Source organism: Excalfactoria chinensis, chromosome 3 (genome assembly GCF_039878825.1).
Source record: "Excalfactoria chinensis isolate bCotChi1 chromosome 3, bCotChi1.hap2, whole genome shotgun sequence".
Lineage (NCBI taxonomy): Eukaryota > Metazoa > Chordata > Aves > Galliformes > Phasianidae > Excalfactoria > Excalfactoria chinensis.
Genome location: NC_092827.1, coordinates 4,578,773 through 4,600,684, shown reverse-complemented (window position 1 = coordinate 4,600,684; position 21,912 = coordinate 4,578,773). Strand labels below are relative to the sequence as shown.

Genomic DNA, 21,912 nt, shown 5'->3' with positions numbered 1-21,912 from the left:
TTCAGACCTCCATTCTTGCTTTTCTCATGGCAAAGTCTGCCTGCTTCTTACAGAAGAATGGCTTCTAACCTGTTGTAGGGGATGCATCACCTAAGTGGTCTCAATTGAAGTTTTTCCTCCAGCTGCGCTTCAACAGAATCCAGCAGCTAACATGCTGAAAGGCCTTCAGACTCTGAAGAACTCACAGTTATTTTCCTTTTGAAATCACAGGCAAATTTTACATGTTGCGTTGATTCACCTTAATTAAGTGGCATCACAGAAAGGCAACTTAATGCTTTCCATCCATCCGTTACTTTCTCTGACACAATGGGAGGCTGTTGCTTTTGTCTGCAGAGAAGAAGCTTCCAGGCTTTTAAAACTGGGGCTTCGGTTCCCCTCCCGCTTGGGACTGGTTGCTGTTGGTAGCCAGGGTCACAGAGGGGACTTGGGAAAGGGGGACTGAATGGAAGGCAGGGCTAGAAGAGACCTGCAGCTGGCTGTTCTCCTGCAGGGATGGCTGATTGCTCTTCTGTAACCTGTTGTGCCCATCAAAGAGGAGTCGGTTTTGATCTGTATGGTGCCAGGTCTCATTCTGAAGTGGGAGGCAGCGGGGGCCAAGTATGAGTGAAACCAGCACAAAGCTACTGGGCAGAACTCATCATAGAGCACTAACAAATGCACGTACAATAGAAGCTGCTCTCTGCTCTCCTGTCCCTATCCTGCTTCTTTTGAGGTTGAAGGGACAGACAAAAGGATCTGTGAATCCTGCTCTGCCCTATGAACTCTGTGGGGCAGAAATGCCTTCTGACAGCTCTGAGTCCTACCAGGTGAGCCCTGCTGTGGCTAACTGAATGGGGCTTCCCTGCCTCGTAACCCCACATCTGGATTTCACTCCAGTGATTTTTGTGTTTTTTTTCCCCATCCTTTTGCATATATTTATTTACAAAAGGCATTTTTCTAGTGTAGGCAATGATTCAAATAGACAATCAGTGGAAAAACACACTTACCCCCTCTTGTCTTATGCATCAGCCTCAATCGCTCACATCTCTAAGCAATTTAATGCAGTCTTTCCTATTCATCTAACCTCCTCTTTTATGGCTCGATCCCACTTACTCCATTCTGCCTGTTCTTTAGTTGCAAACATCCCTGCAGTGTGTTCCACGCAGAGCCTGACACGTGGAATATACTTCCAGCGTGTGTGTAATTTACTGTTGGAGAGACACCTTTGGAAGGTGCACTTTTCTAGCAGACACTTGCTGATATTTCCCTTTCTTCGTTCTATTTCTTTGGCTGACAAAGAGTTCGGGTCTAAACCCCTGTGTCAGGGGCTCATGTATAGCCACAGAATCTTGTTCTCTTCCCTTGTTTCCTTCCAGCTGTGTCCCCTTTCTCCTCCCACTGTCTCTTGTTAATCCTGTTATTGTGCTGTGACTTGCCCTGTTTGCCTGTAGTGTTTCAAAGACATGCAGCACAGGAGCAGCAGCGTATCCCAAAAGGTACAAAGAACTGGGCACAAACTGCTGTCCTTGGTACGAGGAAACATCCGAACCTTTGAGGGCGAAACATGGTTTAATCTCTTTAAAAAGAAGCAGGCGTGCTTTTTAGGATGCCGCCCAAACAAATAAGCAGAGGCACTGTGGGAATTCGTGTCAAATATTTATCTTGTGAATTATTAACTGCAAGGAAGGAAAACCAACTTCAGGAGCTTGGTTTGCTTCTTGATTTGAGAGTTTGGTCGAGTCTTTCCGAACTGGTCGTTTGGATGCTTTTTGTACCAGCTTTTTGTCCAGTAGAAGATTGTGCGAGTGCAATTAGTGTTTTTAATTCTCCTTCCCTGTCCTCCCCTGTGGAGTTCATTTGTGACCTCATTAACACAGCGCTGAATAGGGGGGGCTGTATCCCCTAAAGAATCTTACATTTTCATCTGCAGCTGCTGCGCTCTGCCATGGTTTGTAAAAAAAAGGAGTTAATTATTAAAATGAAATTCAGCAACTAATTATCTTAAAGCTTCTATTTTGATCAGAAATCAGTTTTAAGTTAATATCTCAGAGTACATTGTGAGTTCCTTGGTTCTTCTATCTATGGTATGCTGAAGCAAAAGGCCCATTTAGCAGCCCTTGTGCTGTTCTGTACACAGGAGGTATATATTGGGTTGCACAACTACTTGGAGAAGCTTTATACAAAGTAATCCCAATAAATGGGTTTGGTGCTTGATCTGAACATAAGGACTCATCAGGGGAATTATAACAACAAATATCTCTTTGCAGAGGCCAGCAGCTTCCAAATGTGCCTCTTCATTGCCACTGTTTGTGTCCAGCTGTAGAATGGCACGCAGGAAGGATTTCCTGCACATTGCCAAGGTGAACAAAGTTGACCCAGCAATTCAGCTGGCCTGGTCACCTCTGGTTTCAGTAATACCTTTGTAGTTGCTGACAGCACAGCTAACAGTACGGGGTAATTTGCACACAGCCCTGCTGAGGTGCATTGCTGCTTTTCTTTCTGTTGGTAGTGTATTTTTAATCACGTATCCAGGTAAATATATTGGGTTTCTTCAATAAAGCCTAGATGTTATCATCTGCCAATGTCTCCCCAGTGAATACATGTCATCACTACTAAGTACTGCAGCTTTGTGTTTCTTTTGTTAGAAAATGGCTAAAACAATGACAGAACTGGGAAGAATCCCCTATGAATCCTTTCAGTCAGAATGCTCAGGATGTGGAGTTGCTGTATGAGGGAGAGTGTAACCCAACAGCTCTGCTGGAGGAACTTGGTGAGATGGAGCAGAAGCTGCCGTTCAGCTGCCACTGGGATGCTGCAGCCTCATCTGAGTTGGATCCTATGCTAATAAATGCACGGAGGGGACAGCAGGGCTGTGGAGTTTGTCCATAAAATCCACCTTGCATTATTCATGCGTGTGAAACAACCTGCTGAGTCTTACAATTATCTGCATCAAAACCAGGCTTAGTGTTGTACGAGATTAATAGCATAGCCTTGCTGGAAATTAATCATGACGGAGAGAAATAGTTGACAAGTAGTAGACAATGGGTTTTAAGCAGCGCTCTGTGAATACCCTCGTTATGAGGCCTGAAGATACAAATCTCCCCTTCTATTGAACTGGGTCTGTGTATTTCTGTTGGTGTATAAAAACAACAGAGGATTTCTATCTTACTGAGGTAACTGATAAAATAGCAGTGTGCATTTTATAGATTTTGTTTGCCACTCAGAGTAGTTCGCATAGTATTAATCATAGAATGGCCTGGGTTGAAAAGGATCACAAAGACCATCCAGCTCCAACCCCCTGCTACGTGCAGGGTCACCAACCAGCAGCCCAGGCTGCCCAGAGCCACATCCAGCCTGGCCTTGAATGCCTGCAGGGATGGGGCATCCACAGCCTCCTTGGGCAACCTGTTCCAGTGTGTCACCACCCTCTGGGGGAAAATCTTCCTCCTAACATCCAACCTGAACCTCCCCTGTCTCAGTTTAAAACCATTTCCCAGATGCTGATCATAACATCACTAAGTGAGGTGTGAGAGATTTTGAATGGCAGTTCCTGCTTTCACAGAGCACTGAGTTCACAGCTCAGTCCTTAATGTTATTCACAGTGAATCTGCTATTAAATTCTTCTATGTGAAACCAGGTGTTTGGCTTGTGAGAGAACTTTCCCAGCAGCCTGGCTTCCAGGGAAGCAGCAAATGGCTTCCTGAATTCATTTGTGTGTTTCCCCTAAGGCCTTCTGTCTGCAGTAGGTTGTGCTCCTGGCCTTTAGCAGTGCCATTGTGCATTCTCTGTCCTAGCAAGTAGTCTTTGTCTTCTGTCTTGTGGAGCTAATGCTCTAAAACTCAAGAGTTTGGCTTAAACGTGTGCTTGTAATCTATCCTGCATGTGGCTGGCTCCGAACTCTGGCAGGGGTGTTTGCTGGAACTCACTGTAAGCTTACTGAGATGCTACGCCTGCAAGAACCTCACCTTAGACAAAATGAATTGACTGACCTTATAAAATTGTGTGCAGAGCCGACAGGAAGAATATTTAGATTCCGACACTTAAAGGGCACATCATTCAGGATCTTGTCCTGGCTGTTTACACTGCTGCTGCTCCAAAGCCAGTACGTACGGCTTTGGGGTGAGTTCTGTGGATGGTTTAAGTCAGGCTTAAATCCAGACTGATGTGAAGTAAGCTAGAAAGGGCAGGGGCCCATTAACGTGGGCTTGCTGTGAGCCCGCAGTCTGAAGTGTCTGAGATGACAACTTAAATTAGTCCTTAATTCACAGTCGTACAGGAGACTGACAGTGACAGCTCCACAGCGCGTTTTAAGGGAGGTGACACACTTGTTAATCTGTCAGGATGGAGAAAACATACGTTTCCCTCCTTTCTCATCCCAGTGCTTTGCACTGCCTTGTAATGTGGAGCTCTGAGGTATTCTGCTGTGTTAGATGGGTAAGAGACTTGCTGTTGGACAAGGAGTAGCCAGCAAGGCTTTGCGGAACTGAAGTAGAAGTATTCAATATCCCTTACGTAATATTTTAGAGATCCAACTTGTCTGCTTTTCTCCTGCAGGGTGGCATTATGTTGTTTATTATGTGGCAGACGCTGTCATTCTGTCTGATGGAAGGAAAATCAAAAAGGCAAAACTACGCTGTTGGGGGTTTGAAGCTTGGCTGCGTCTGAACCGTATCTTTTCTCATGCTTCTTATTTTTAGAAATTCCCCTTTTTTTAAGCTCTGTAGAACTTGATCTGGCTGCCGACTCCATTCTGTGCTCTCAAGATAGTGTCAAGCCTTCTAACAAATCTTCATACCAAATGCGTTTCCTCCTTCACTCAAGCAAGATAAGTTTTTGAGCGCTGTGCCAACGGCGAGTTTTTATACTCTTCACTCGTGTTCTCCTCAAGGAAGACAGACCTCCCTCCAGTTGGCAGAAATAGTCCTCCAGTCCCTGACGTGCAGATCAGACTGCAGTGGCGGAGCTGAGGGAGAGGAAAGGTTGTTATCGCTAACGTTCCACTGCTCTTAACGGGTATCTCTCTCCTTCCCACAGGGACAGCAGCACTTGGAGCGTGTTTTGGTAGTCGTCAAAGCATCCACCGTGCTCGGTTCATACTTGAAAGGTTGTCTTTCTGACCACAGGATATAGAAATGTGTTATTTAAATTAAAACGATGGTTCTGTCAAGACTTACGACTCCTGCTGTGGAGTCTCTTGCTTGTCTGGGCAAAGCGTGCTTTACGGCGTCTTAACTTAACGGTGTCTAAAATACCGGCCAAAGGGCTGTGTGTTTATTTCTCTGTAATACCTTGGAATTCTCCCAAGCCCATCACAGCAGGCATATGGAGAGGAAGGAGGAAGTCCAAGCAGTCTCAGCTGTCTTATAAAAACTAACACTTCTCGCGAATGGAATTTGTTAGCAGGGCCACCCATCTGCATCCGTCAGTTCTTCAAATGTAAAGATCGCGTTGAGGAGACGTGCGGTTTGACAGATGGATGCCATCTTTTCAGTGTCTTCCAAAGGAACTTTGGAATTTAAAACGAGGCGGAGACCTCTTTAAAGAACAAGAGCAGATGGCTTTGCCTTTTAGTCATACAGGCAGAGATAGATGTCATTTAATGTCTTTTAACTACTTTCATCCTACTTCGCTTCTCCTTGTGGTTGAGAAATGATCCCCAGCACTCTGTGTGCGGACCAGAAAGCTTAGGGTGGGTTGCACGATTGCTGCCCTGTCACGTGGGATGTTGGATTGTGTGCTTTGTCACGGCTCACACAGAACATGCATCAGCAGTTTAAGCACTGCGGCCATTGTTCAGCTCAGGGCATCAACTCCGAACAGCTCACTGCTAATGTCAGGTTACATTTGTGTACCAGCATGACTGCAGGGTAAATGCTCCGGGAAACCCAGCGAGATTGAGGAGCGTGCAGGTCAGAACCATCAGAGAACAAATTGCCGCTATCTCAAGAAAACCAATTCTGCCTGAAACAGTCTCGGGAGAGCATTCACAGGAGCTGCTGTGCTGTCAGAGCCGTGCCAGCTACTCCGGATGAGAAGTGTAGTTACTGAAAGCAGGAGGCAATAACGCGTCTGCTCTCTAACTAGCAGTTATCTGAAGACAGAAATCCAACTGCAGCATCTGTGATTCTCCTGGGGACGTGGCCTGGAAAGCAATGCTGCCTGGGTGCTTTGAGATTCAGTTTAAGGCTTTTCCTACTAAACAGCAAGCTGAATTCAAACAAGCGGCAGCACTGGCCAGAAGGAGCAGCCGTGTGGCAGGCCTGAGACAGGATGCGCCCTGAGGCACTCGCTACACCAGAGGATGCAGCAGTAATTGATAGTCAGAGCATCGCTCCTCTCCCACAAGCCTGGGGGGAGAAAACCTCCCTTCTTCCTTCTGTGAGTTTATGAGAATGCTTCCTGTTTGGTTTTTACACTGAGGGAAAGGAACATCTAGCCAAAAAGAATGGTGGGAGATCGCCAGTGTTTCCAACTTCCCAGCAAGGCAGCTGAATGGCTACTGCTGTGTAGAATGGAGGGTAGAATGGGTTATTATCCCTCAGTAATGTGAGAAACCTGAAACTGTGCCACAGCTCAGTGATGTAGTTATAGCTGCCATTGATGCTCTTGCGTTGTAAGCACGAGTGAGAATTTGCTAAATATATATATATATTGGAGGAAAAACTGACACCCGTCTTTGTGGCTCTCCTTTGCCCTTCATCTCCTCCTTAAAAACAAAGAAAGGTGGGAGATGGCCATTAGAGCATTGGCAGGCTTTGTCCTTTCAGCAGGTGGGAGCTGGGGCCGCTCCGATGGAGTTGGGGTGTTTCTTAAAGCAACTTTGCCAAGAGAATTGTGGGAAGGAGGGAAAGAAGAGCTAGATAAGGTTGTAGTGCAAGTTGGGCTGCTCTGAGGAAGGCAGTGATATGTGAACGTGGCATGTTATTTGATACACAACACCTGCATGGCATTGCACAGGAGGGATGCAAGCGCTGACTCAATCTGAAAGAAGCCAGGCTGGGAGTCTTAAACATTAATTTCTTCTCTTGCTTGGATTTCCCCGGGCTTGGCCTGAACTACTGAGATTTGTTTGGCTGTTGCGTCTCCTCTTCTCTTCCTTTTGCCTCTGTGTGGTGTTGAGTTGTTCCACATGCATTCTTCAAAAGCTCAGCTCATTGGAACAGAGAGCCTTTTGTCAGGCACCGAAGTGGGGTAGGGCTGGATGTTACGACTTGCACTGCTTCCCTGGGCAAGATGATAAAAAAGTCTCTTAATCTTCATGGCTTTATTTGTAACAGTGAAAAGCAAAATCTTTAGTCTGGAAATGACTTTTCATCCTAGGAGCTGCAAAGGAGGAGTAAGATCATTTTCGAGTTAGGCTGCTTACAGAATGAGCAGCCTACAGGCACAAATGCTGCTGTTGCCGATCAAAAGCAAGAAAGTTTCTCTTCCTCTGTATTCCAGGGAATCATGGAACCACAGAATGGCCTGGGTTGAAAAGGACCACAAAGAGAGTCTAGTTCCAACCCCCTGCTGTGTGCAGGGTCACCAACCAGCAGCCCAGGCTGCCCAGAGCCACATCCAGCCTGGCCTTGAATGCCTGCAGGGATGGGGCATCCACAGCCTCCTTGGGCAACCTGTTCCAGCCTGGCCCAGCCTTGGGCACTGCCATGGATGGGGCACTCACAGTGTCTCTGGGCAGCACTGCCAAGGCCTCACTACCCTCATCTTGAATACTTTTTTCCCAACATCTAACCTAAATCTCTGCTCCTTTAGTTTACAACTATTTTCCCTTGTGCTATCACCATTCACACAAAAGGCAGGACGGTATGGAGCTGCTGAGAAACCAACAGCCAGCTGCAGTGGAGCAGTCCAATTAAATTATGCCTATTTAAGTAGATTTCATTCATCTTGTTTGGCCTTAGTTTGTCTGTACTGTCTTTTGAGGAGTTTGCCAAGACCATACTCAAAACCAGACTTGTTCTTTGCAGCGATAAAGAACCTTAAGCACAGCTAAAGTACCCTCTAGGGCATGAGGAACTTTGCCAGTGGAGATTCAATTATATCAGTGTTATTTCAGATGTTCTAGTGTCTTCTACCCAACTTCCAGCTGCCTGATGGGAGCAAGTTTCTGCACGGAGCCTGCATGCTGTCTGCTGTGCCCATCAGAGGATGGATCTTGTGTCAGACTGTCCGGGTGCACGTGGATGTCCCCACCTTAAGATAGTCTGATAATGATAGGACAGGGGGAATGGTTTTAAATGGAGACAGGGGAGGTTCAGGTTGGATCTTAGGAGGAAGTTTTTCACCCAGAGGGTGGTGACGCACTGGAACAGGTTGCCCAAGGAGGCTGTGGATGCCCCATCCCTGCAGGCATTCAAGGCCAGGCTGGATGTGGCTCTGGGCAGCCTGGGCTGCTGGTTGGTGACCCTGCACACAGCAGGGGGTTGAAACCAGATGATCATTGTGGTCCTTTTCGACCCAGACCATTCTATGGTTCTGTGATCTTTTTAAATGTTTATCAACATGCACCGATTTTCATTCTTCTATGTATCCCTGCTCTGTTTCTTTCCTCATGTTTTACCTTTCAAAATGCTTAATTACAGCTGCATGTTGGCTAATTGTGATAGATTTTCCCTCAGTGCTTCCAAGGAGCTATCACCATCATCAGTGCTACTTGAACCTGTTAGCAGACAACAAGTAGCACAAGATAGCACTTATTTTTCTGATTAGCTTTGTTCAAGCTTTCATTTCCTGATGCTTTCTGGTTAGGTAAAGACAGGCATGCTTGCTGTAGCTTCACTGTGCTCACAGCTGTATTCTTGAAGCCTGTGAGTGTATGCGACTGAGGGAGCACACATGTTGGGGTTGTTTTCTGCCTGCAGATCCACCCTGCTGATAGAAGTGAGATTTTAATAGAAGACAAGATGATGAGGAAAGAAAGTAATGGAAGTTGTCCCATGTTTGCATTTTGGAGAGACAATCGAAACGAAGAGCCTAGCCCTCCTGGAAGTAATTGACGAAATAGATGATTTTCAGCTGATCTAATCAGTAAATCCTGTTTTAAAAAGTCACCCTGTTTTATTTCTGTACTGTGAAGGAGTTTTGCATTATCCAGTATTTCTCAGATTGGGATCTCATCAGTTGGCCGTGAGTTCTTCATTGTTCAGGGGAAGAAGGTGATGGTTGTGGTTGTGAAAGTCCTAACACCTCATGAATCAACTTACAGCTTCCTGATGACGTGGTCTATAAAACTGCTGTCTGAATCTCCTGAATTCTCCCTTTTCTTTTGCAGCCGTTTCATCCGATGGTGAATTTGGAATGTTCCAGAGATTTCCGACCGTTTCTTTGTGCCCTCTACGCTCCCGTGTGCATGGAGTACGGCCGTGTCACTCTGCCGTGTCGCAGGCTCTGTCAAAGAGCGTACAGCGAATGCTCCAAACTCATGGAGATGTTTGGAGTCTCTTGGCCTGAGGATATGGAGTGCACCAGGTGAGCGAACCTGTTCTTTCACACTCCTGGAGTGAAATTTTAGTACCTTCTGGGATGTTTATGATTTGAAACAGATATTGTTCTTTACCAAGAGAGTGGGGAGGTGCTGGAACAGCTGCCCAGAGAGGCTGTGGATGCCCCGTCCATCCCTGGAGGTGTTCAAGGCCAGGTTGGATGTGGCCCTGGGCAGCCTGGGCTGGTATTAAAAGTGGAGGTTTTTGGTGGGGGGGTTGGAGCTTCATGATGCTTGAGGTCCCTTCCAACCCAGCCATTCTGTGATTCTATGATTGCCTCATGTTGTATGGGAAGATGTTTTCAGCTTTACATTACAGAAATGATGTTATAGCACAGTATTCCATGATGTTCTAACTTATATATAACGATGTATCTGAAATGGAAAACAATCTCTGTGCTTTTTTTTGTTTCGTTTTGAATACGTGACTTTAACAGCCAATAGCTGCAGGAGCGCAATCAGAAGAAATAGTCTCCCTTATAGCTGAATAGGAAAGAATAGAAAAGAATGAGAAGCTTTTATTTTAGCAAAGAGTAAGTCAGAGGATGTTTGTAGGTCCTGATCATCAGGATCAAAGATTGCTCTGTCTGTGCTCCAAAGAGATGCCTGGGCCCCGCAGGTCCTCCAAAGACCAACATCAGTAGTGAAATTTCCAAACTTGGGAAGCTTTACTCATGCTTTGTTAGTGTCAATACAACAAAACATGCGCTGTGGCAGAGAAGCAAGCATGTTTAGGTGACACTGTGCTTGCTGAGGCAATGATGTCTAACAGAGGGAGGAACCAAACAGCCAGAATTACCCAAAAGGTCAGATTGCATCTCAGCACACCTTGCCCTGATTGTAGAAATATTGTCATTCTAATTTCAATGTGCTAATGTTAGTATTAATGCTAGCTGGATGTTTGGTCTAAATGGCACGGTATCCTGTCCGATAGCAGCTAGTAGTGTTGTTTAGGGAAAGGGTTTTAAATGTTCTACGAAGTCATTCTTCTTTGGGCACATAGGCTCAGTTTACAGTAGAGCTAAATGTAGAGATCTCCTGAGATGGACTGTGTGTCTTCACTTTTTTGCTTAAGGCCTCAGTATTCCCCTTGTCCATTTATTCCTCAATTTTCACACAGATTTTATAGTTCCGACATCTGCTCTAGTCTGGGACAATAAGTTCTAAAGCTTGTTTATGTATGGTGAGGTATTTTGTGGATTGCCTCTTATGTGGATTGTCTCTGTTCTCTTTCAGTCGCTGTGTCTAAAGTCAGACGTATAAATGAGGCTAGTAGTCTTTGCACATTACACCTGTATGTCTTGTAAATCATTCTTTCTTACTTTCTAGATTCCCGGATTGTGATGAGCCGTATCCTCGTCTTGTTGACCTCAGTTTGGGTGGGGAGCCCACAGAAGAGGCCCCCATGGCAGTACAGAGAGATTATGGTTTTTGGTGTCCTCGAGAGTTGAAAATAGACCCTGATCTGGGTTACTCTTTCCTGAGGGTACGGGACTGTTCCCCTCCTTGCCCAAATATGTACTTCCGGCGTGAAGAGCTCTCCTTTGCTCGCTACTTCATCGGAGTGATCTCCATCGTCTGCCTTTCTGCTACCTTGTTTACTTTTTTAACTTTCCTGATCGATGTCACAAGATTCCGCTATCCCGAAAGACCGATAATATTTTACGCCGTCTGTTACATGATGGTGTCATTAATCTTCTTCATTGGCTTTCTGCTTGAAGACCGAGTAGCGTGTAACGCATCTAGTCCTGCCCAGTACAAGGCTTCTACAGTGACACAGGGCTCGCACAACAAAGCCTGTACCATGCTTTTCATGGTGCTCTATTTCTTTACCATGGCTGGCAGTGTTTGGTGGGTCATCCTTACCATCACGTGGTTCTTGGCAGCTGTGCCAAAATGGGGCAGCGAAGCAATCGAGAAGAAAGCGTTGCTCTTCCACGCCAGTGCCTGGGGCATTCCAGGAACTCTCACCATCGTCCTCTTAGCAATGAATAAAATTGAAGGTGACAATATTAGCGGCGTATGTTTTGTTGGCCTCTATGATGTGGATGCATTAAGATACTTTGTACTTGCACCCCTCTGCCTGTATGTTGTTGTTGGAGTTTCCCTTCTGCTAGCTGGCATTATCTCTCTCAATCGGGTTCGCATTGAAATCCCATTAGAAAAAGAGAACCAGGACAAGCTAGTGAAGTTCATGATCCGGATTGGCGTGTTCAGTGTTCTGTACCTCGTGCCACTGTTGGTTGTAATTGGCTGCTATTTCTATGAGCAGGCTTATCGAGGTGTGTGGGAGACGACGTGGATTCAAGAACGCTGCAGGGAATATCACATCCCATGTCCCTACCAGGTGAGGAAATCAATATTGAGTGTTGAAGTGTGTTCAGCAGCGCAGAAACTGCATGTTGTGGGGCTATGTTAACACTTTACTGTCATCCTTAATTGAAAGTGGTGTTATTCCTCCAAGGGAAGTTCTTGCCCTATTCAAGTTACTGGGATAAAGACTTAGGCCTTCTGGAAGACTAAGTATTATTGGACAACTGGAGCTTTGCATCAGCTGCTTGTTCTTCTTTGTTATAGATAATGGCTTTGGAGTTTCTTGGCTATGTAGAACCTGCACAGGCTGTAACGATGCTGTCTTAAACCAACTTGACAAACAGATCTTAGTGAGTTTATTTTCGGTCTCTGGAGATGTGGTGGGAGTTTTGGCATTGAGGCTGAGCTGTATCAGCCTCCTTACTGCTTTTTCTAGATTGTGTTGGTCTTCCCTAACAGTTTTGTTGCCTCGATCAGCTTACACGTTCTGTGCTTGTTTTAGAGCAATCCATGCTCACATCAGAAACAACGATGTAAAATCTGACTTGAAACGTCTCCTGAGAAAAAACAGAGCTTGCAGCTCTTCGGTTCTGTCTGTACAGAACATTGCGTGTACCTGCTCGCTGTTTAATTGAGCTATCACAGGGACAGAAGGCAGTTAAGAGCATTAGATATCAAGCTGTCCACCATTTACTTCATTATTACGCTATTATAGTTGCAGAGTAAGCATTGTGTTAATTACTCAAATCCTACTTTGCTCTTTTTTGAGCCAAAGTGGTGAATAGGATTTGGAGTGATTTTTCTTCTGCAACTTACTTGAAAGCAGCTGTAATTCAAAGGGGCTGTACAGCAGCCGTCTATTACATGGTGGTGTAAATATTTTAAAGAAGGCTGTATTTTGGCTCTAAAGCAGTTGAAGCACCAGCTGGATCATCAAAGCTCACATTTTAATGCAGTAAAATATCACTTAGAGGTTTGGCTTAGTTTATGTAGCTCGATAATAATCCTTTTATTACCTTTTAACCCGTTTTCTTGTTTTCTCTGTTACGTTTTATTAGGGTGTGACTCTGCCCTCCCATCCAATGTGTGAGCATTTTTATGGCAGGAAATATCTGTCAGTGGGTGTGTTCAGTTGCATTTGCTTGATTGACTCTTCATTGCTGCAGTTTTTAATATGCTAAATTGATTAATGCATACAAAGAGAGAGAGACGTGTTTTTCACTTAGTTGTTTTCAAATGCCCTTCCACGTGTCTGTCTAAAACGTGTATTGCTTTCTCGTAACACAGGACAAAAACTGTTTTAAACGCTGAATCTTCTGATGTCTCAGGACCAGAATCCTGGCTTGCAGAATGGTGAAAACATGGAGTAAAACGTTGCTCAAGTCTCTAGAAAACCATTAACATAATGGCTCAGCAGGAGTCAAAAGAACAATAATGCCTTCATTCATGTCAAATTGGGTTGAAGGACCCATAGACCCTGGGGAGTGTTAGAAAGGCTTTTCTTCTAACCCATCCCACTTTTTTTTCTGAAGCTGAACATGCTTCTCCATTTAAGCTATCCGGACACACAACTGAAGCAGATGAACAAAGCAGTGGGGAGAAATCATTTTATACTTAGTTCGTGCAAGAGAAATAAGTTATTCAATTAGGGGAAACTTAAAGCTTTCTAGAGAGCGTCACTCACAAATAAGGCGGTATTTCTTTCAGCCTTAATGTTATTTACCTCTTGTTTCAAATATTTGAATTTTAGTTCTTTCACGTTTGAAGAAAAGTTTACCCTGAACTGAGTTGATTCCACAGTAAGTATAGGGGCTTTTGTGCTTAACTTATCTGGGTTTGTAGCTGGAGTTTGCTGTGTGTGTAGTCGTGCTTTGTCCAACACCGGCAAACCTGAGGTTAAAAATTCATCGGTCCGTTCAGCCGTTGCTTCAGCTTTGTCATCACAGGATGATGCCGTGGTAAATCATTCTGGAAAACCACTAATGGGGGGTTGGAATATGCAGCTGATACCAGCACGGCTCTGCTGGGTGGCTGCCTTGTGCAGGAGATAATCGTGCTGCAGATGCTCCTGGCTGCTGCCAAGCCAGAGAGAGCCTCAGCAAATGGGGTTCGAGTGAAAAATGGGCAAAATAGTTTCTGAAAGATGCCAAAGTAGAGAAAGCAAAGAGAGCCCGTTGATGTTTTTTTTTCTGACTACTTGTGTGCTTCTTGGGTCAAGCTGGCTACTTAATCACTGTTCTCTGTGGGATCTAGGAGGCACGTGTTGCTTACCTTGCAAAATGTTTAGCTATTCTACCTGCTCTCTGGCCTGACAGAATTCGATCTGTGCCATTATTCAGCCTTTCTTCATAGCAGAAGCACTTCAGCCCTCTGATCATCTTCACAGCTCTCCTCTGGCCCTGCTCCATCAGCTGACATCCTTCCTGTACCTGGGTACAGTACTGCAGGTGGGGCCTCACGAGGGCTGAGTGGAGGGGGACAGTCACCTCCTTGCCCTGCTGCCACCCCCCTGCTGATGCAGCCTGGGATCCTGTTGTCTGGCTCATGCCCAGCAACTTGTTCACCATGACCCCTAAATCCTTCTCTGCTGGGCTGCTCTCAGGTTCTTCTCTCAGTCTGTATCATATCAGGGATTTCCTTGACCCAGGTGGAACACCTTTCACGTGGCCTTGTTGAGCCTCGTTGTGCACTTAGGCAGGTTTTGTGGAGTGAACCACTCAGGGAGTTTAGTATCAGCCTGGAGAAATATCTTAATTTAACTTAAAATATTAAAGCTTCTATATCAGATCGTCCTTCTTTCAATATGAATGATGACAGACTGAATACGCTATTACCAGAAATAAGTATTTCATGCTAGAAGGACCATTCACAGTCATCACAGGGATGTAAACGGTTTCCAGTGAGGATCGCTCCTCTGAGATACCTCCTCACAGCAGCCTTACAATGTCTTAACCTGTTCCCCTCCATTCTCAACATGGTTGGGACGTTCTTCTTGTTCTTGAGGGGCAAACGGTGTCTTTGTAATCTACTTCCAACACACCGATATTCAAAGGAGCGGCTGAACTTTATGCTGATACCTCAGTTTCTATTCATGGCTGTAAAAAAGAAATGTCTGCTTGGCCTCAAAAAATGGGTGGATGTTTTTTTCTGGAAGGAGAGGTCATGTGGTGGAAAGTAGAATTGGTTTGCACAGCCACTGGGCCTCGTACTGCCATCATGACCATGTAGCATTTGAGCTGGGCTGTGTGCGTTCCAGTTCTGACCCGGAGAATGTAGCTCTGATAGATGATCTTCTTCATGAGAGCGTAGCACAATTTTTGCATCAAGGTTGGCTGCAGCATTGAAGCAAAAATCGGGGAATCCAATCATAAAATAATCATATCTACAGGATGTTGATGTACAAAGAACAAAGGAGACAGGCAGAGTTATCATAGAGCCATAGGGGATGGAAGGAAGGGACCCTACAGACATCTTGTCCCAGCCCCTTGTGGTTCCTCTTCTTGTTCTTGTTGAGGCAATCAAACTGGGACACAGTGATTTCCTCTGATCTATGGGCATATGTCTTAAAAGTGTGGTAAATTTGGCTACAAAGTGAAATAAATACTGAGGAAAATCTGTCTCCAAGGTTGGTTCAACTCATTGAAAGGGTAGATAACAGCAGGACAAGGGGAAATGGCTTTAAGTTGAAGGACGGAAGGTTTAGGATGGATATCAGGGGGAAGCTCTTTACTATGAATGGTGAGGTGCTGGAACAGCTGCCCAGAGAGGCTGTGGATGCCCCGTCCATCCCTGGAGGTGTTCAAGGCCAGGTTGGATGGGGCCCTGGGCAGCCTGGGCTGGTATTCAATGTGGAGGCTGGCGGCCCTGCCTGTGGTGTGGGGTTGGAGCTTCATGATGCTTGAGGTCCCTTCCCACCCAGCCATTGTGTGATTCTATGATTGGTTGCTATGTATGTTCCTCTCACGAAAAGCCAGCATTCAAATGGTCAGTATGGCTTTGCTCTCTTGGAATGGCAGAGCGTGATGTCAAAAGCTTTTACCTCTTTTGTTACTCCAAAGTTGAACTGTGCAATGTGGTTTAGGCCTGAAAAGGTTAATTGGACTGATCCACAAAATCAGATATTCTGCAAAATAGGGAAGGTCTTGAGTTAAGGTACATTCCTGTTAGATCTCAGCGTATCCAGACTCCCCACAGCTTTCTCGAATGCCTCAGGGCTGGGCTGGGCTGGTGGGAAAGACATCTAATTTAGATGTTAAAGAGAAGCAAGAGGAAAAAACTATTTCAAAGGTGTTTGCTATCCCAGTGAGTCTTTGAGAAATGAAACCAAGTGCTGTGAATGATCTTTGTTTGTGATCTGATATTCACAACTTGCCCAACGACGTGCACAAAAAATCTCATTGGGTTGAAACACTTTGGTGCTTAACTCGCTGAGAGTAAACACAGCGCTCCCTACTCATCTTACGGCTGTTATTTAGGAGGATGGAAGGAGGTGTGTGTTGCGCATTTGATTCACCGTAGATGGGGAGGAATTGCTGGCAGGATAAGTTCAGCACGGACTGCACAGTCTGGTTTTGTATTGGAAACTCCTTTTCTTTTTAGTTTTCCATTAGGAACTCGGTTTTGTGCTGGGTGCTGAATATCCAACAGATTTGACCTCAGAGCAGCACGAAGCACTTACATGCTGTCTGCGTCGCTTTGCCGTACATTTCTTCAGCTTTTGGGCTTGACCTCATACAAGCCAGTGCCGTTTTGGAGGTAAAATCTGAGTCATATTCTAGATTGAAATCAACGTGAAGATGGGCAGTGCAGTTACTGAGCACCATTCAGTTATCTCATTTCAGATGTGTCTGTCTGAGCTGTCCCTCCTTGCTTCCTGTTCTGCCTTGAAGCAGAGAAAGGGGCACTTTTGAGCTGCTTTGTTTGTGTTCAGATGAGTTGTACCCTGGCTTAATGCACTGCTTGGTTGAAGAGGTCACGTTTGTCCACACAAATGATGAGCACGGCACAGCTGTTGTTGCTGGTGTCCTTCAGACCGAGTTGTTGGAGCAGTTCCTGTGCTTTGCCCGTCTCCTGAAGTCTCTTCTATTCTCCTTGTGATCTTAGCTTTAAGAAATTACAACCACCACCATATTCTTAAGTAATTAACCATTAAGAGAGATGCTTTAAGAAGATGTAAAGCCAGCTGTCATTTCCAGCAGCAACACAAATAGTCCCTCCTGACTTCTTCTTCCCCCCCTGCTTGATCTGTTTCGTCCCAAGCCCCAGCCTTGCACTGCAGCCCTGTCAGATGGGTTTTTACTGAAGATGGGAATTCTCACCCACTCACTTCTGCTTATTGCTGGTGTCAGGGAGAAAAGAGAGGATTAACGGTGGTTACCTACGATACCAAGAGCTTAAAAAGAAGGAATGTTTTGTTAAGGGAGCCTCTGCTCTGTCAGTGGCAGTTCTGTGTATCTGGTACAGGCACAAAGGAAGCCAAGTACAGGCTTGCTAACAGGTATCTGCTAATATTGAAATTATCCTGCATTATAGATTGTTGCTAATGCATTAACAGTTAACTTGGGAGAGCTGGATTTTGATATTAGCGGTTATCGCAGCTTTAGGATCAGCAATTAGTCGGGTTTCCTTTCCCTTTTTCCCAGATACACTTTTTGATCCGATCTATGTTTTTTTACTGCGAATTTCCAAGGTGGTTTTAGATGTGTCCAAATGAACTCCTGAGATGAGATCGATATCTCTTCATTTCAGGCTCCTGGTTGGCCAGCAGTTATAAGGTGTTTTACCTGCTTGGTTTGCATCCCTCTGTAGAGCTGCCCACGTAACGGGGGCGGGGGTACCATTTTGAAGTGCTTTTAATTCCCACTTGGCACGGGTTGGTCCTTGCTTTGCTTTCTGCCTGGTGCCCTGAGCACACACTGCAGGAGCGCTGAAACTGGAAGCCACACTTGGCTTCTTGCAGAACCCTTTCAACACAGGGAAGCTCTCTTACAAGCAGGTGCCAGCTGAGAAGCGACGCTGGTGGTAAAGCCCTGGTGGGCTGTGAGCCAAGTGATGGGAGTGTGCACCCATCCTCCTTCATTCCCTCGCTGCTGAGCGACCCACAGATGTGCTGCTCAACATTTCAGCCCAGGCTTTGCAGCCCGTGTTTGGGTTTGGTTTTTCCATACACAGCACAGACTTCCCCCCCCCCAGAATTACTGCTGGGCATTTGAATGCCTGCTGGGGACTTTAAGCGGTGTGGTGGTAAAGCCGAGTTGCGTGCAGCTCCGAAGCACTCCCATAGCAGAATGTCTTTTCCCATGGCTGCGCGGTGGGTGAAGGGTAACCCTTGTTGACACAGGCTTTATTTTCACGCACAAGTGCTTGAGGACAATTGCACACGCAGACCAGAGAGAAGAAAAGATGGAGCTTGCAGGCATCTTAGCAAAAACAGTGACAAGAAGTCATTGTTGAGATGTAGGCTCCGCTTCTTTGGGCGTGCAGATTAAGCTGGGCAGTTTCCCCATTAGAGTTTGCAGCAGTACAGTGCACTTTATGGGTTTTGTTGTTTCCTCCACTGATTGGGGGGGTTTTGCCCTGATATTTTAAATACAGAATCTCAGCTGTTTTACCATCTGTGTTGTAGTGGGCAGAAGCATGCGGGGATTGCACTAAGCTGGATAAAGAAAAGAGGCTTTGTTAAGGGATGTCTTAGAACCGCTTGTGTGTGGCATGGGAGAGAATAGATTTAGAGATGTCTATAAATCTTCATTTCTCCTCCCTCTTTTTCATTAGTTGTTTAGAATTCCTCTTAGAAGAGGTAATGGATTTGCTTCAATCTGCCCTAAGGAACTGCTGCTCGTTGAATCCAATTGTTCTGCCCTCAGAAAAAAGAAGGTGAGATAAAAACATCTTTTCCTCATTGCTGTTTACTCAGAAGAGACGGAGCAAATGGGAATGATGAGCTACACTTCTCTTCAAAAACAAACAAATGCCAGCTCTGAAAAGCAGCATTCAGCCCAGTGTTGCTCTGTGTCCTCATGGTGCTTCGGGTAATTCCTCCTGCCTTAAATGCTCAGGAACAATAATATATTCTGTCTGATTTCCTGGAGTTCTCTTCAGCTTTAGCAATATCAGTGCTGTCTCCGTGCACATCTAGGACTGATTAATCCTACAGGCTACGCACTGTCTTCTCTTATCTCACCTTCACATGCATATAATTTCCAGCGCATTAACATATTGAGTGAAAGCAATCATTTCATCCATGTGAGTCATTTCTGTCTGGTCTTTTTTTCTTCCTAATTGGATTGACGGAGCTAGAGACAAAGGGAAGTGCTGATTTCTCAACCATTATCTTTGGGCAGGCAGAGTGGCCCATGTACCTCTGTGTGACTGCTCAAGGTCGCCTTTTCTTCCTGTTTTCTTTTTGTTCCCTATTTTGCTGGAGGTGATTTGTCAAAGGAGGTCAGATCTTGCTATTTTTGAGCTCTCGGTTTCACTCCGTTCTCGTTTTAATAAGCAGCTTTCATATCTGGAACAGCCTTTCGTTCTGATTATCAAGGAAGCACTCTTTTTTTCCATTGAGTTTTCACTGCTATAGAGAGGACAGGAAAAATGTGGAGATTGGAGCTCTGATTTCACACAACCACAGAATCTCAAGAGATCACGGAGTCCAACCCCTATGGTGGGTCGCACAGATTGGCTCCTGGGCATTCACTGATGATTCTGACTCTTTTCACTGCGTTTCCAAGTTGCTTTGAGATGTTGGACAGCCATGCCAAAATGGCTGTGGGCCAGCTGGCAAGTATCATAGAACCATAGAATGGTCTGGGTTGAAAAGGACCACGATGACCATCTCGTTCCAACCCCCTGCTGTGTGCAGGGTCGCCAACTACCAGACCAGGCTGCCCAGATCCACATCCAGCCTGGCCTTGAATGCCTGCAGGGATGGGGCATCCACAGCCTCTGTGGATTGAATGTCTTTGCTTTGGTTTGGATGTACATTTCTGCTGAAATCTCAGCAAATGCTGAACCCCGGTGTTTGTGACCCTAATTGTTCTGCCTCACAGTGAGTTCCAGTCGGGTGGCTGTCCTTGCGCTCCCTGGTGTTCCTTGACAGTTGCAGGGCTGTTCCTATCAGCTCAGAGATGCCAAGTGGCGTTTCTGCCTTTCTTCCTTTTCTCACTTGCGTTTCCTTCGTATCGTTATTTTTAAGGCGCTTTTAAAACTTCAGTCTCAGTAGAGTTCTTGCATTGAACTGGACAGCTCTGATGGTTGCACCACGGACAGCAGCTCTGTTGGCTTTGCAGGAAATTGTAATTCCTGACCCCATATCTGTAGTGCCACAGGGCACAATGTCTGCAACAACGTCCAGCTCCCACTGTGAGCGCTCTGAGAGGCTGCTTGGTGGTGTCATGGGATGAAGTTCAGAATAGCCTGCAAATAGAAAGGAACTTAATAGGAAGATACCAGAGAGATATAGAGAGCTTTCCCAAATCAGAGGTAGTGCTTTGAGCGCACAGCGTTACTGCTCTTGTCTGAAGTCTGGGACCTGTCTTTCTAAAAATGCTTTATTGTGCATGCTCAGCCTGGGCTGCTGGTTGGTGACCCTGCACACAGCAGAGGGTTGGAACTGGATGGTCATTGTGGTCCTTTTCATCCCAGGCCATTCTGTGATTCTCAACTTTAATACATGAAAATACTTTCATCCCTAATCCTGGAGCCGCTGCTTTGAGAGAGAACTCAGAGCAGTTTTTAGGGAGAGGTGTGACATGAATAACTCCGTGTTGCATGCTCTTGTTTGAGCATGGCATCATGTAGCCAAACCTTGTGGACAAAGCATGGGGCTTTCCTAAGGAAACCCAAGCAGGATGTCTGGGTGTGCACAGCCTTGTTGAAGGGTAGGAAGGGTTGCAGTTAGTTTTAGAAACGTGTAAGGAACACTGAAAATAGCTGCTAACGTCTGAGGCAGTGCTGGCAGGGTGGTAACGTGCTCACACATGAAGCACAATTGGAAATGGGAGAATTACGCAGCAAACTGAAGGCTGAGGGCTGGAGCTGCAGAACGGAGCAGGCTTGTGTGCCACTGATGGCTGCTGCAGCAAGGGTTGAATATGCCCAAGAGGGAGAATGGAACGCCAAAGCGGGCGTTAATGCTGCAGAGATTTTAATCCAGACGCGGTGCCAGCAGCGGGTTGACAGGAATCACATTTTCTGATTCATTTGACTTTTTGTTTGTTCTCTGGACTCGCTGTTCAGTGCCAAGTGAAGTGCTGATAGCTGAAGTCAAGGAGCTGTATTTTTCTGGGTGGCAGCAGGAGCTTCTGCTACAAATCAGAACGCAGGCACTTGCAGTCTCTAATTACAAACCATTTCTAGTGCTTAAATAAATCAGTTGCTGCGATTGAACGCTGCCTTTCGGTTCAAGGTAAAGCCACCAACTGCATGAGATCCCAACTGCTTCGCTGAGACCCAGCTTTCCCTTGGCCTGTTCTCCCAGCAGTTGTTTTCTGAAGCTGCAGATCAGCACGTCCCAGGGCTGGCATGCGACAGCTGCGGGACCTGGTGCAGGCAGGAGCAGCCAGCAGCACGCCTGCTAACAGCAGCTCCTGGCCGGTGCTGTGAGTAACCGCAGGGCCTGAAGGGCGGATGCATTGGAGGCGAGGTGTTAGGCTGCACAAGTCAGGGCCTTTCTGCTTGTCCTGTGGGAGCCCTTTTCAAGGAGATGGATGATGAGAAGCCTGCAGCCCTGTGGCAGGCTGCTCTGCTGCTGCATTACCCAAAGCTGTTCTTCTGGCTCCGATGCAGACAAAAGTCTTCTACTGAAAACCACTGCACAGAATCACAGAATGGCCTGGGTTGAAAAGGACCACAATGACCATCTGGTTCCAACCCCCTGCTGTGTGCGGGGTCACCAACCACCAGAGCAGGCTGCCCAAACCACATCCAGCCTGGCCTTGAATGCCTGCAGGGATGGGGCATCCACAGCCTCCTATGGACTGAATAATTTCAGCATGGCAAAGAAACTCAAGTGAGATGCTTCTAAACTATAATGCTTTGTATCTCAGAGGTGCTGTAGAGGCAGTTCTCATAAGGATGGATTTCATGGGCACGCAGGTTGAATTATTGGGGGAAAGAAAGAAGTGCTTTGAATGGAT

General features: G+C 45.9%; 1 protein-coding gene across 1 annotated transcript in view; it reads left to right on the top strand.

The window, feature by feature from the left end:
- FZD3 (frizzled class receptor 3) overlaps positions 1-21,912 on the top strand; it is a 42,100-nt gene that overhangs the window by 12,019 nt on the left and 8,169 nt on the right. Inside the window, exons 3-4 of the mRNA XM_072332401.1 lie at positions 9,254-9,450; positions 10,793-11,810. Of these exons, the coding sequence (XP_072188502.1) occupies positions 9,254-9,450; positions 10,793-11,810 (1,215 nt within the window). The remainder of the gene's footprint in view (positions 1-9,253; positions 9,451-10,792; positions 11,811-21,912) is intronic.